Genomic DNA, 16,164 nt, shown 5'->3' with positions numbered 1-16,164 from the left:
AACATGATGGTCGCATGCAGCATTCAAACATCCAACACCCATTTTAATTTGAACTTTTATAATGAGTACATACAAAAACACAAACTACAGACAACAACGCACAGGCCCCCACCCCGATCGCACCCACTGTTTTCTATCTGGCTGCATATTGACAGGCGTCATCAGTCTTTCACGCATCATGACACACCTCCTTCCTATTCATCAGTGTTGGCATTTGGTGTGTTCATCTGTGTGACGCACTTTACTGCAAACGATGCCTGCTCTGCTAGCCTTTGGGCAAACCATTGTTCACACTTACTGTTGCATCACAAAACCCTCAAGAAACACAACTTCCTAAAGAAAGTTAATTGCACCATCAGCTTCTTGAAGCTGTGTGGGTCTCTGATTCCACTTGCACTCCACTTTAGTTCCATCAATTTGTTCATTTACAAAAACACCAGTAACAAATTATCAGTGTGACCACGATAACTACTAATTAAAAATGACAGAATGATTTTTTTCCTCTAAAAGACTAACCAACCCTCTGTATTAACAGGGTTTTTGCTGTGCTCTGAAGCCTGTAATTGTACATTTGATATTATGTAGTTGTAAGAAGTCAGGTCATCTACTCGGGGATGTGAATTGAAATTTGTTAAAGATTATGCATCTGCAATGACTTATGTGGCCTCCTGAATACATCTACAGGCAGAAGTGAAAAGATCCTTCCCTCTATCATCCGCCTAAGCACCTCATCTAAATTTGGCAGCTTCATTACAGACAACATGATTAACCAATGGGACTTAAACTGGATGATAAGTGTTCCCCCATCTTTCAATATATATTCGGCCAGATTGGCACATTTTAAATGCATGCTGTGTCTTATCTGTAGCTAAAAAGGAAGACGAGATAGAGAAACAGAGGCTGAGAGAGCATCATGGGAGTGTGAGAGAGGAGCAAGGTGCAGAGATGTAACCATAATCTGGTGGTGATCACTGAGCACAGCACTGGTTAATATGTATTCAATGGGCACTTGATGGTAGCTACTGATGGAAATAATAGAGGAGTATTAGTATTAATGAACCAGTTTTAGCATTGCTTGTTCTGACCTCTGGGCTTCTGTCATCCATGTTAACATAAACAAACATTATGTAAAAGTAAAAAGATGATTGCAAAGGACAGCTATTCAACGCGTCCGTGTCAGAATGGCCACATTCACACTGTCAGTGTTTAGGGCGTGTTTATTAATGAATGTGAACTACAGTTTCTGTTGTCCACATTACAATGACTATCTCTATCAGAGATATCTTCATCTGCATTTCACCAATGATTGAGAAATGATTGATGAATGATGAAAGTTCACACTGTCAAGCCAAAGTAGCACAAAATGTGAGCTGCAAAAGTAATTTGGTTCTCCAGGGTGAAAATGAAGGGGTGGGTGTATCACTTCACAGAGTTTAAGAGGGTCTCTCATGCATGTGAGAAGGAGCTGATGACACAAAGCAAGTTAAAGGTTCCCAGTGGAATTTTATACCACTATTAGTGCCATGGAGCAATGCTTTTTGTTTGTTGGCACTCGCAGGAGCATGCACGGGTGACATGACACACAGTCCTGCCAATGTTTTCACAAGAAACATTTTGCATTAGTGTTTTAGGAGGAAAGAAATGCATTTTGGCTTTCTAACAGGTTTGTTAGACCTCAAGGATACACATAGTGTACTTTGCTGAGTATCACTGGATGACAAACATTTTTCAAAACTTCACCAGAATCTCCAGAACCAGACATAGTTCACGCTTTATATTCTACATTTATGACCATTCAAACAACAAACAATGAGCAAGCTAAAACGCTGTGATCCGCTAGTTTGTGCTCTAAAGTGTATTATTTTGATATTTTGATATTGGTAATTTAAATCAGGACAGAAGGACGCTGTTGCAGAAAGGTGTGTGTTTGCATGTGTAAGATAATGAATACATTGAATAGAGCACCGACCGACTAACTCACAGGATCTGTTCTGCATCTGTGTTCCCCCTGACGACAAATTCAACCCCACTGGGCTTTAGCATATAGTCAAAAAAAAAAAATCAGTAGGCAGGTCAAGAATAGTTGAATAGTTGTTATATTCGTTATATTAAACCATAGCAACGCAGTCGTCACCCTACGCTGCAACTCACTAAGCAGCCATTTAAATTCTCGCAATGTGTGCAGAAGACCAACACAAACAAACACATGAGACAGAATTCTTGTACTTTCTTTTCACCCTTTGTGGCTTCAAAGAAAATAACTTTTCTGTGGAGGGATGAAAGCCTTTCATCGACTTGTCATAACATTCTCTCATAATGAATATCAAAATGTGATTCAGAAGCTCTCCCATCTTTCATTGTGTAAATATTTTTTGATAATAATTAATAGTTGTTGAAGTTGCCAATATAATTGCCAGTAAAAACAGTTAATATGTAAGATAATGATATTAGTTCTTTTTGAGTTATAAAACACTGATCCCCAGGAAATGTATTTTCTTTCAAACTGCAAGTGTGGCACTATGCACCAGACATGTCCGCACAATATTAATGACCAAGAACGTGCCTTGTATAGAATATATGAATGCATTGTTTTGTCTGTATATTTAATCATAAGCTGACACTGTGATTGTGGCTGTATTGCCAGTCTGAGCGCTGCATTGTCTAAAGCTTTCAGCATCGGCTACAGTTTTGCTGATGTAATTGGAGGATTGAAGAGCTGCTTTAGTCATGCTGCACCATGTCATACGTCTGTTGTGTGTCGAGAGTGAAAAGTGCATTTCTTCTGCCTACCCCATCCGATGAGCGTGAAGCCCCACAGGTATTTGGAGTCCGATCGGAAGGCCATGAAGATGAGGCTGTGGAGGTAGAGGCCTTCTACCAGGATCCAGTAATAGTTGGTGGCCAGAAAATAGATGAAGAGCAGCACTGTCACCTTGCAGCCAATCTGACAAGAAAACATTAACACTTTTATCATCGCAGTACACACAAAATATTTGCCTTTAAGAAAGTAGATGATATGATTACATGTTGTAGCACCTTGCTGCTTAGGAAGGAAGAAAAATACACACCAGTGAAACTGTTAATAAGTAAATTTTAATAAAAGCCATCAAATCTACACATATTTAAGTGTGGAACGCCCACATTTTACTATCAAGACCTCATTTTATTAATACAAGTTGTACTCAAGCATGCAGCAAAGCCCCTAAGGCAGCCCTAAGGCTTGCACAAATATGCTTCACTGATGTCTTGTGTATGTGTGCAGTTGATGGTGAGGGGAGGAGAGCAGGGAACCACCACAACAATAAAATAAAAGCAGATGTCATGTGCAGATACAGTTTCTAGCAGGTAAACTGGTGCAACTGGCTTACAGTGCCGCAGTGGTACGTGTTTAGTCTGGTTGGAACAGAATCCTTGTGCATTGGTTGTATGTGTTGATCCTGATATGGGTGTATTGTGAACATTATGCCTACCACTGTTCAGCTTTCACGGGGTGCATCACCACCTGTGGCAGACCACTGGCATACAAATGTCTCTCTATTCATCTGCAGACACTCAATAGGACACACAGGACACAGATAATCTATAATATACCGACATTATAAGAAAAAAATATCCTAAACTCACTGTTGAGTTGCTACAATAGAACATACTGTATGATCTTATATTGAATTAAAAATAAGATAAGTGAATTCTTATTATTCAGAAGTAGATAGTAGATAATGCTTTAAGTCTCAGCAGTGGTGCTGGTGAATGAGAGAAAAAGAAAATCGAACAGCACTATGGAACAAATAATGTGAAATTATACATTTGACCACAAAATCGTGATAATAAATGAATGCATGCATTGTCTATGCATGAAGCACCTGTGTCATCTATAACTGATTAACATGAGCAATTCACACAAGAAATGTATGAACACACTGCCAAAGACACATTATTAATGTGCATGTAGTGCGCTGTGTGATGTGGAAATTCAAAACCCTCAGCACACATACACACTTTTCAGTGAAGTAGGAGACATCTTGTATGAAGTAGCAGTGAGAGGAAAAGTATGTGCATGGTAATTCTGTCCCTAACGGCCTCTCATATTCCTGAGTCTGACGTTTGATGCCGACAAGAGATTCCAAGATTTCTAAACAAATGATAATCATTCAAAAGCAACACTGATCATCTCAATTCATAAATAAAAAGAATTATTGCCCCACTGTTGTACGCCTCCGCCAACCAGTCAAGTTGCAGTTTACATCCACGTCTGTCCACAAGTAGTGAATACTTGGAAGGAATTGAATGAAAGGTAGGTGTATTTTTTGGCTAAATGGAAGTTATCACTGTATTGATGATACATATGTATGATTCTAGTGAGTAAGTACTTGTGGGTTAAATTATGGCCAGACCAACTGTGAACTATGGTCCCAATCTCCCCTTCTGTCCCTGAGTTATGGTGTTGAATTATGACAAAAAAGGGGTTTTCCAGGACATTATGATGTCACAGTGAAGTTGACCTTTGACCTTCTGGGTAAAAAATGTCATCACTTCTTGTATCCCATTAAACATCCGTGTGAAATGTCATAATTACTGCATCAGTTCTTGATATATGACCATTTTGAGGTCAGAGTGACCTTGACCTTTGACCTTTGACCACCAAATTCTATTCAGTTCATCCTCCAATCCAAGTGGACGTTTAAAGAAATTGCTTCCCGAGATATCACGTTCATGTCAAATGCAACGTGGTATTATTGTGAGAATGACGTCAATTTAACGGAGTGAAACTAAACGTGAACTTGGCTGACTGGGAATGCTCTCATGACTGGAGGTGAGTCATTGATTGAATTAGATGTTTAATAAAATAAAACAAAAAGACAATCAGAAAAGTCCCCAAGGGAAAATTGTTGCAGAGGTGAACTGTCAGAAAGAAGCTGTTGCCTGTAGAGGTTTAATGATGAAAGCGTTTTTGCTGCGCAGTTTTAATGATGATTTAATAATGTTTTCTTTTTTACAACCCTGCAGATGCCAATCAGTAGACACTTCTTTATATCGTTATGTGTCAGTGCATGACGGCAGATGCGTATTCCTTAAATCACTTGAGTGAAATTTGACATACACAAGAAAAACAAAACACAAACATTTCTATTATCTTGAAGCCCTTTGGCAATAAATTTGGCAACTCTGTCTCACGTGTGCAACGTTTAAAGGCAACTAGTTGTTGATTCAATTCATTGAAGACAGAAAAAGAAAATAGAGAACATTAATTTAATTTGTCAGTGCTGACAACAGCATGAAAAATGAGGAGGATGCCTGCAGCAAAACAAAAATGGATTAGACGGTTTTTAATCACTTGGTTCAGAACCAGAACAAATAATGTTTCCTGTTAACGTTCCTTCTTGCAAGTTTTGTCTTTTCCAACAACTGTCATCTACTTTTATGTCTACTTACATTTTCTAAAACTGGCACACTGCTGGATGTGAGTATGAAAATGGCTTGTGGGTGGGACAGACTCAACAGGTTGAAGGGCAGACCCCTGGGTCCAGCTTTAGGGTATCTGTTTGTCATGCAAACCTCCCAGTTTCTCTGGCTGAAGATGCTTCAGCACCAGCACACTGAACTCATGTTTGACCTTGAAAGTTGTTTCACGAGAAAGTAATTGAATTTGAAATGTTATTTTCAATTGAGATAGTCATCTAATTAGTTGGACTCTCTTTCTGAAATGCTTAGCATACCAATTTGTGTCATTTTATCAACACAATTATCAAAGCTGCGTAGTGACACACAAAACGACCCTGGACAGACCAAAAACCACCTGAATAGACACCACCACCCACACAATATCCACAGTCCTCGTTCTGTATAGAAATACATTCAAATTCAGCTGAAGCAGACATTCTCTCTGCATCCCAGAGGTGGAATTTGAATGACACAACTGGTGCATATTATGAGATATTGAACACTCAATGGCTTATGATCCATTGAGCACCTGTCAGTTGTTTAGTGGAACATTCATCAATCCTCATCGACTTGTATCACTGGACCATGTTGTTTTTACCAGTTCTTCAGGTGGTCATCAGCCACTGATAAATACAGCACATGATTCAAAGCAGACCAATGAAGTATTGAGAAGACCAGCGAGCCAACAGAAGTATATAGCAAGTATATAGCCAGAACTACTCTATATTTGGTTTGAATCACAGTCTGACAAGTCTGACGACTAATTTTGAAGGCTTACCGCCTACAGTCAATGACTGTAACATGTTCTAAAGCAAGTTTCTACGCCCAGAGCACTCAGATCACTCACTGCTTTACTTATAATTCAGCTCTAATAGCCAAAGGTATAGTAGTTGGCACTGGCAGTAAGAAAAAATATTAAACCAAGTAGAACTGGTACTTACATACTGAGACTTGTCCAGTGGTGCCATGCTAACTGTTTTTAAGTTGTCCAACAGGGCAGAATCAAAGTCCTGCAATCCAGCGCTGGAATGGACGACTTTGTCCTTCAGGAAGATGCTGACTGCTCGTAACATGAAGGAAACAAACAGGTGCATGTGGATGTAGTTTCTGGTGCAGTGAAGACGCCTGCCATGAAAAAAAAAAATAGTATTCACTGTTGAAATTAATTACTAAAAGCACAACAAAATACATTCGAAACCACTGAGAAGTTCGTGTAGAATATAGATCACATTTATTTAAGCGGTGAAAAGGTGATCCGCATGTTGTTAGGGAATAAAGTCTTATGTAGTCTTCAGGCAGAGCTGAGTGAAGATGGAAGAAAAAACATCTTGATGAGATGAGCACTGATTGTAAAACTGCCAGTTTGACTGCAGCCGACACAACAACAACATACTGTACGCTGTCCACCTTTGCTCCGACAGGAGGTAGGTGAATGTCCATACCATGGAAACGCTTTTTTACTGATCTCATGATGTTGCATTAGGTATCCTGGACATCCCGTAGACGCTCAGCACTGCGATAAGCTAATCGTTGACTGTGGTTTTCTAAGGTTAATGTACTGTGTAGAGAAGCGGCAGTGAGAGTATTAAGGGCTGAGGCAGAGACTTGTGAGCAGCTTTATGAAGACAAATATACACAGCAGATATATAAGACCTGTGTTTGTCAAAAGGCATCTTGAAGGCTCTTTGAAAATCTAACCGCAACTGATTCAGAAAATGTGCTCTGTTTGAAGTTTTCCTATTTAAAGATGCACCTCTGATCAGCTTGGGGGCCTCTGTCTGGAAGGTTAGATGTTGTTGACACAACATTCAACTTCCATCTCTCCTAATCACATCCTGTTAGCTACTCTTGTTGTGAAAGTGGAGGTATTCCAAAACAGGAGACCGTTTCTTTCTGCACTGAGCACCCATCAAGGGAGTATTCATTAACGGGTAATATGGTGTTCACTGTGATGGATTACCTTTTAGTGGAAGGTGGGAGAGATGCTTTTAAAAGAAATGGGCAACACAGGTATGGCCCTGTAAAGATTGAAACTGCCTCAAAACAAGATTTCTTGTGATCTCAAGTCCCAGCCATTCGTCTCTTGGGTTGTTGCACACTGACCAGCAGTTATCTCTGACAAGGAAGCTTGTCCTGCTTATATTATAGTACTTGTTAGATAGGTATAATTGTGGTATATATTATATATTCATAATAAATTTACATCAGGTGTGGTTATGCAGAAAAAACCTGTTTCATTTTTGGTTTCTGTGCTTCTCTCAGTCTTTGCCTCCCAGGCTCTAATCATTAAGGCAGGGCCTCTTCAGCTAAGTGGGATACATTTTCAAGTGAACAGAGATTTGTAAGTGATGATAGGGTGACTACACTTGTTATAAATTTTCATAATAAACCGTGAGTCTTGCCAGAGAAATTACACGATTAAAGGCAATTTAAAATGTTAAAAAAATGATCATTGATCTGTTTACCCAGGAGGCTGGTTGAAATGCTCTTCTGTTTAAGTACACAAAATATATCAAAATAATATATATTATTTAAGAATATCTACATTCATCATGCTCAATTCTTTCTTTCACAATAAAGACTATCTGCAGCACAAGCGCAAGAGCTCTGAACACAAGTTAGCATACCATACATCCTTCACAGAAGAATGTTGTTATTCTGACTCCAGTTTCCACCCATGACCCTGATCTTATTGCTTGGACATTATCTGGCTTTTCAGTAATGATTGTATGGGTCTGTGGTTTCCTAATAATTCCTTTATAATTTCCTATAGTTTCCTGGAAAGAACTATGTATTATATAGCACATCCACATATATTGTAGTGGAAACTTTTATGCTTTCCTGATTTTACATTATTGGCCTGCTGTCCACTGACTGAAAGACGGATTACACAAGCAATTCATTGGAAGTAATTAATTGGAAGTGCACCAATTGAACCCTGCCTCCATTTTCTCTCTGATTAGCACTAAATTACATAGTTTTTTTCCCAGGAAATTTAGGCTTAGGAAATTATTAAGAATTATGTACCCGTGAAACAAAGTGTTAGCATAAAGTATTTCCCCCCAAACATGCCAAATGTATTAACAATCTATAGCTACAGCTTTTACTGTCACATATTAGAAATTGTGAGTATGAATGTCCCACTCGTGTAAACCATGGCTCCATAGTATGCTGAGATTTAAAACAGTAGAACTGATATATTTTGAGTATTATTTGTGTTGGTGACTTGCCAATAATAATGTCACCAACAACTTCCCAGCACCTTCCAGCTTTTTTATTTCCTGCTTCCTGTGGGCTTGACTCAAAATATGATGAAACTTGTCAATCACAAGTTCGTTAATGAGCTGGTTAGACTTGACAGAACTGCGCCTTGCCAGTAGAGCTGTAGTATTGAGCATGAAATTAAAGAAAATGCCACTTCATGCCAGACATGTAGCAACTAAGTTCCAAGTCTTAGCAAACAAGATCATTTTAGTGCAGGATGCACTTCCATGATTTATTTATTGAGTCATCATTCATTCATTTGCTGGTCCCACTTCTAATGTGCACTCAACCACACTTCAGTAAAGTTTACAGCAAAGTTAACATTTGGTTGAGATGTTCAACTAATATGCTAATATTACGCCATCTTGTTATGTCAGAGAACTGGACTTAAGAAAAGTCAGCCTACGTGGTGGTGATTTGTACTTTGAAAGCGATACTGTAAAATACTTTTAACATGATCATTATTTTAGTTAGTTTCTGAAAGCTTTAAAACCAAGCAACATTTTTTGCTTTTACAAGTTTTGTTTCTATCATATCTCAATCAGACAACTAATTACTCTGACTCTGGCGTACTGAGTATTAGCTCTGTTTGAACCTGCTGATTTAATCACATTGTTTGGTACATTCCCTACATGAGGTTCAATCAGATATTACCTCAAGATTATGACCAGATAAGAATGTCGGCATTGGACAATTTGCGAAACCCTGAACTATGTTCAGTGACAATATTTTAAAAACAATTTTCTTTTTGTACTATCTGCACATGGCAAGTATGGCATGGTGAAGGTTAGGGAACAGTTGAGTTATGGAAAATAAAGTATGGTTATGGTTTGTTCTGGGTTAGGCAACTAAAATAATTAGTTAGGGTTAGGGAAGGATCGTGATTACAGTTAACTGCCACACATACCCGTCTACCACCTCTGCATCCCCTCACTTTCTCATTTCCTGCATTGGCACTGAATGTTGGAAGGTGGAGGTAATTCCCAGGGGTATTAGGCCACATAATTGTTGCTCAGTATTTAACTGAACTCTTCTATTAGACTACAATTTCTTTGGCAAGTGTGTGTTTTACTACCATTTCTGCATGATTTCACTGGGAAAGAGAGACAGAAAAAAGAAAGAATCAAGAGAAAAAATTAACAAACTATAAAAAGTATCAGATAAACATATATGAGCTTACAATAACATGTCATCAATAGCAATCCTACTCAGTCTCCTACAAGTGCTTTAAATGTACTGTACTATTTGGACTAACCAATTCCACAGTTTGGTTTTATATTTTATTCATGAGCAAATCCTTCATTTCCATAATGCATGTGGCAGTGTGGGACAATAGTGCCAACCAACACCACACTCAAAAATCGAATCGTTTGCATGCTGGTATACTTAATTTTGCAATTTTGCCATTGTGAACGCATACTCAGAACATGGTTAGAAATGAAGCACGTGATCGGAACACAGCAGGACACTCAGGACATGAATAATCAGGCTGAAAAGGGAGTGACGCAGGCATTACAACGGCAATTACAATCCCTGGGGGTTTAGAGATGTTTCAAAACCCATTGGATAACCTGAAAAGTGTGCAGCTGTCCGGCATTAAACCTTGCTGCTGTTTTGCAGTTCCTGCAACTGACACTTTTCAGGATACAAGATAGGATGTGAAGATGCAGACACAGTAGAGGACCACTGACTTACTCCACTGACTGCACTTTCTTACACAGAGAGCATTCATCATTTAAGTATTAGAAAAATCCTCTCGTACCTGAAGTATGCAATGATGAAGATGGCCACTAGCAGAGAGCTGAAGGATACAGCGTAGCCGGTGGTATACATGACATACAGCCGCTCAAAGAAGTCTTGCTGTGAATATAGAGAGAAGTATTTGCTTTTCAGTGAAGGTGAAACAGAGTCGCAGAAGAAACACATACATGACTCACAGCTCACGCAATAAGAGCAAGAAAGAGCCCTCACCACTGCTGGGTTTGCTGCTGTTGCACTTGATTTTCATTTTGACAGGAGAGGATGAAGGAATAACAGGTGCACTGAATATTAAAGTTGAAACTAACGCTGATGCTGCTATGTAGCCTGCACATATGGCAAATTAAAGATTTGATCAGTGTCCCATTCCCAGAGCTCTTACTATGTCAGTGTGTGTTTTTAATCAAAACAGAAAAAAGATGGATTTGTCAAGTTGCAGTCTTAAATTCTTAATCTCTGACAGATGAAGGGCTTTGCAAACTGGAGACTACATCAGGAGTTTTAACAAAGCACCTGTTTGCCTGAAAGCTAAGATAATGTCATCTTTTCAGGCACCGGTCAGACTCAGGGGAGCCACGAGATTCAGTTGATACCATGAACAAAAGGTCGCTATAGCTCCCTCCCTGGCAATATATTTTCATTTTCACAGAGCAGATGACAAACAGAATGGGTTGAATATCAGTTGAATCAACTTTAATGTGGTGGGAATTTATCCTAATACAGGTTTAAAAGTAGTCAAGGTGTCATATTGATATTGTGAGGGGAAAAATGCAGCGACCTGATGGGCAAAGTTAAATTTGCAGTAATATATATTTTTACATACACAAGAGAGCTGTTTTTGGTATCTAAATGTGAAAAACCCCACCAAACATACACCAAACATACACTTTTATGATGGAAACAAATAGTGAATCAAAGCATCTGCATGTGTGCAAGTAATTCAATGAGAACATTGCAAGTAAAGGTTTATATGTATGTTTGTGTGTATGGGTAAGTTTATGTCATATGTTTCAAGATGCACAGAGTCTCATTGTGAGTTTCAGTCAAAACATCTCTGAAAGTTTTCTTTTTCAGATGTGAAGAAAGTTACATGATGGAGACTTAGCTCTCTTTTTATACAAGTGTCTCAGACACGAGAGTGACATCGTCCTCTCAGATCACAATGAAAAGATCACAAGCCGGAATAAGAATCCACTTCAGCCACTCCTCCATACTTTTTGAAGTCTCAAGTGAAGCAGAGCCGTCACACAGTGAAGTCTAGACAAGTCTTCATTTTTATGACTCAAGTCTGGCTGGTGTCCAAGTCTCAAGTCTAGTTTTGATAAACAATGGTGTCATAGTTTGCTTCATATGTGGGTTTTGTTCAGTCATTCAGGTTTTCATGTTTCCTGTTTTATTTTGTTAATTTACTCTCCTCTCGTTTCGGTCTACTTCACTTCCTGTCTTTGTGCTAACAACTCATAGACATGCAGCCTCTGATGAGGAGTCAAAAGTTGATTGCTACATGCTACATAAACTAACAATCTGTGTGTTCACACGTCTATCCATGTGAATTAGATTGGATCAGTTAACCAAATCGGCTGCCGCTCAAATATTTTACAGCCGTACTTACTCTCCCCTCCTCGTCGCTGGGCTGAAGGAAGCGCAGACACTCTGAGTAGTTGGTCCAGGTTTTATTCCAGCGGTCCACAAACACCCAGGAACCGTTGACATCACACTTCCTGTAAGCATGTCCTGTAAACACATAATTTGACATGATTTTAAGACATTTACATCACTTTAAAAATAGTTGATTTGGTTAAGATTAAAGCATTTGATGCAGGTGGATCTTATGGATTTTGGGCACTTGTCCACCAGCCTAGTTAAGTGAGATTTTCACCAGTCGTGATATATTAAAGGCTCTACACTCCCATGGTAAACCTACACAGGTGAATTTCATTTTTTTTTTCTGGCCAATTCTTCCAGACTGTGTGGGTGAGGACAGACAGTGCTTGATCGGTATCTTCCTGACCAATTTAGCTTGCCCTGTTAGGGACATTTTGACATGTCAGAGTAGGAAAAGCACAGGAGTAAATAATAAAATATTAAATAGTATATATAAGATAGTTTAGTTTAAAGTAAGTCATGCTGAAAATACTACAATATATATGTAATCAAACAGCCTTGCAATCTTCTAGCTCTCAGTGTTGGTGATAGTATTTGTAAAAAATAAAACAAAAATAAAAATAACCTTTGTGATTGAAGTCATAGATGTAAGGCGGGCAGGGGACCTTGGTTACCAGGCCAGGGGAGCCGTGGGGCCAACAAATGAGACCGTCCCAGTCTGGAGGGCACATCTCATCTACAGCGAGGAGAGGAAGAGTGAGAGGAAGTGAACATACACACACTATCATCTGCTATCTGGTAATGGTTGGTTGCTGATAAACTTAATTTTCTAAATGTCAGGGAGGTTCTTTAACAATGACATATATAATTATTGTGTTAATGTGAAATATAGTCTTATCATGAGGTGTGACCTGAACAAGAAGTCTTCCCATCTCTGTTGTGATTTGTTTAAACAACCCCTGAAATTCCCTTCTAATAACAAATCAATGTGTCTACGCATTGAGCAACCAAACAGAACTACCTGTACTTTGACAGGAGTAAAGCAAAGCCCTGCAAAAAATAGCGCCTAACATAAAATGTTCTGTTTTTGATGAGACTTTAAGGGCTGGAGTATGCCAGAAAAGACCAGTTCTGACATGCGGTCTGAAGCCAAAAGTGTTTATAGTTGTTCCGATGTTCCGAACACTCACCGGTGGGATGGAGAGAGAGGGGAGGGGGGATGCAGAGGGCGGACGCAAATGTTGTGTAATTATGATAACGGCGTGTCTCTCCTGTAAGGCTCTCCTCATAGTGTTGCAATATCATAAAGGTGCTTTTAGATGCTGTTCAACCATCCAACGAGCACTTCTGCTGGAGTATACCGGCCCCTTAACTGCTCTGTGTTGACACAGTTCTTAGGTGTGATTTGAGTGTTTTGTTTGTTGTTGTGTCGGTGTTTCACTCTAACTGTTGTACTAGATTGTGTTAGAGGGGATCTATTTTTCTATTCACTCACTGCAGGTGGATCTTTAAATGTTGTGAAGACAGCTGTTGTTGAATGTTGTTAAAGTCGAATTGTTTGTAACCCAAATGTTAGCCACAATGCATCCGTTCTGCAGCAGTACAACAACATCACAGTACTTTGAGGACCATTACTCTCATGACTGCAATATGTTTGAATAAATGTAATAGTCGACGGTTTGAACAAAGTGCTACGTATTCCAACAACATAAGAATGTCATATTTAGTTAAATATCCTAACCTTCTGAATGTACATGATTGTGTATTCAGTGCTGTGAGGAAAGTGTTACTGTGATGTCCCATAATTGTTAGTTACACATGCAACAAGAAGAGCAGTGATGGAACAGCTTCTACTGTATCTGATTTGCTCATGCTGTAAGATGCAGTTTTCTGAGTCGCATTAATCATCACACTATATTGTAAAATCCCATTCCCCCCATGGTTGATGTCAAACTTTGTAGACCCCTTAATAATGAAGTTTTCAGAGATCCTATCAGTTTTATATGTTATTGTTTCACTCACTTTCCCTCTTAAAACATCCTTCAAACTGTTAGAAGATATTCCAGAAGGGACAAGGCAATTTTTTCTGATTACAAAAACAGAAAACTCGATCGATCAGATTATCTTGCTAAAACAAAACAGATTAACCTGTTAACTGTCGACATGAGATCAAGACTGTAAAACACAATTTTTGTTGTTGGTTAACGGAAATGAGGAGGAAGAAGAGAAGATTCAGCAAAGTTCTTATTGTTTTCTGATTGAAATGACCTGCAAGAGAATAGAAATATTAGCTTCTCTGTTAAATTCCTTGTTGACTTGATGTAGTTTTATGTTACATTTTCATCTTCGTCAGGCTTACAGTACAAACCACAGGGTCTGAAAGCGGAGGCGAAGGGTTTTCATAGTTTAAAATCACCAAATCAAATGAATTCATGTACTACACATCATCTTGTTCACTGTGTTCTATGCAAACGAGTATTCTTCCATATACCAACACAATCACAGATAAATATCTTAATTACATATTGTATGTAGTGAATCTTGGCTCTACTGATTTTCTGTTCCTTTGCCTTTTGCCAACAAAAGCTATGAACATAACCCAATGGATGTCTAAATCATTAACATTAGTCTAGTGAGAAACATGAGAGCCACTTATGGACACAACTGGAAGCAAAATGGATGCTCCAAAGACTAAATCTGCACCTCTGCTGACTCATCTCCTGTCTGTCTAACCACAGAATGACTGTACTTGTAAGCATGGAAAACACGGCAAAGTGCAACTTTCAAAAGCAATACTCTTTCTATTCAAAAAAGTCACATAATTCATCTTACATCACCACTGAACATTCTTTCAAAATAAATATCAGTCACTCAAAAAGGCTACGTCTGAAAGTCAGCTTCTGGCTACCACTGTAATGATGTTATGCTGCGTTGTAAAGGTTTAAGTATCAACAGTTTCAAGCTCACAGTGCTTTTGTGATAGGAAGTAATTGCAGATTTGATGCCAAAGTTCCACAATAGAAATAGTTTATGCAAGTCTTTCTACAGCACACAGGATAGGGGAGAACAGCAGGGCCATGTTTGTAGTGCTGTTGCTGAGAAGATGAGCGCAGTCGGCGGAAATACTGGATTTGAACGTTGGTTTCGCTCCATGGATGTTCACATATGGGGTTCATTTTATCCGTTAATAAAAATGCAAATATAACAAAGAGCTACAATGTCAAATGCAAACAAATGTGATGTGCATCAAAATGACAGCTTCAAGTAAGTAAATTACCAAGACTTTTGAGTGATAAATCTGCCAAGGTTACTGTTGTAAACTTCATGTGTGCCATGCTTGATTCGACAGCTTGCAGGCGTAGAAACAGTTAGGGGGGCGGGGCCTAGCAAACATACATACATCTTCTGTCCATATACTTACTGTATATATATCTAATAAACCCGAATAACAGATAGAAAACATCGAGCTCCAAAGATCTTTCTCCCCCGTTTTTCCACTCGTTTTATGAACTGCTCTGCTATTTTACAACTTGAAAGCACAGTGTTTACCACATTAGCACAAAGAAAATTCAGATTACCCAAAATGTGCAGAATTGTGTAGCATTTTACAAAAATGTAATGTTTTGTACCTGTGGGCCCTGGGTCAATGCTGGAGAGGTTCTGGTAGCACTGCAGTTTGATTTCATAAAGGATGTACATCTGCTCCTGTGCAGACAGAGGACCGTCAAACCCCATCTGTGGAGCACAACAAACAAGATCTGTGACCCTGTGTCTGAATGGGTGTGAATCACCTTTGGCTTTTCAATAGCATTTTTTATGTTTTACCATTAGAGAGATAGATAGATATTTCATGCATTCATTTAATCTTTGCTCCTCTAATCTTAACTGGCTCCGTATCTATTTTACATTAACATTCTCCTCCTATGTGCAACAATATAGTTTTCTGCTGTGTAATGAGCATTACAGTCTCACAGGGCTGCTAGTGCGGCTAAAGACCAAACAGGAAACGCCAAAACAAATTCATTAGGGAGGTAACTTGTAGAGCGGCTGAAGCCCCATACCCGTTGTCTGTTAACACAAGCCCTTATTTTTATA

General features: G+C 38.9%; 1 protein-coding gene across 1 annotated transcript in view; it reads right to left on the bottom strand.

Moving 5' to 3' along the window:
* Nucleotides 1–16,164, bottom strand: part of pth2ra (parathyroid hormone 2 receptor a) — a 37,667-nt gene that overhangs the window by 17,960 nt on the left and 3,543 nt on the right. The window contains exons 2-7 of the mRNA XM_070914706.1: nt 15,699–15,804; nt 12,695–12,805; nt 12,077–12,198; nt 10,469–10,566; nt 6,384–6,567; nt 2,791–2,944 (exon numbers count right to left, since the gene is read on the bottom strand). Coding sequence (XP_070770807.1) covers nt 2,791–2,944; nt 6,384–6,567; nt 10,469–10,566; nt 12,077–12,198; nt 12,695–12,805; nt 15,699–15,804 — 775 coding nt within the window. The remainder of the gene's footprint in view (nt 1–2,790; nt 2,945–6,383; nt 6,568–10,468; nt 10,567–12,076; nt 12,199–12,694; nt 12,806–15,698; nt 15,805–16,164) is intronic.

This window comes from Enoplosus armatus, chromosome 11 (genome assembly GCF_043641665.1).
Source record: "Enoplosus armatus isolate fEnoArm2 chromosome 11, fEnoArm2.hap1, whole genome shotgun sequence".
Taxonomy (NCBI): Eukaryota; Metazoa; Chordata; class Actinopteri; order Centrarchiformes; family Enoplosidae; genus Enoplosus; species Enoplosus armatus.
The sequence above is the reverse complement of the archived record's forward strand: the minus strand, read 5'-3'. Positions and strand labels throughout refer to the sequence as shown.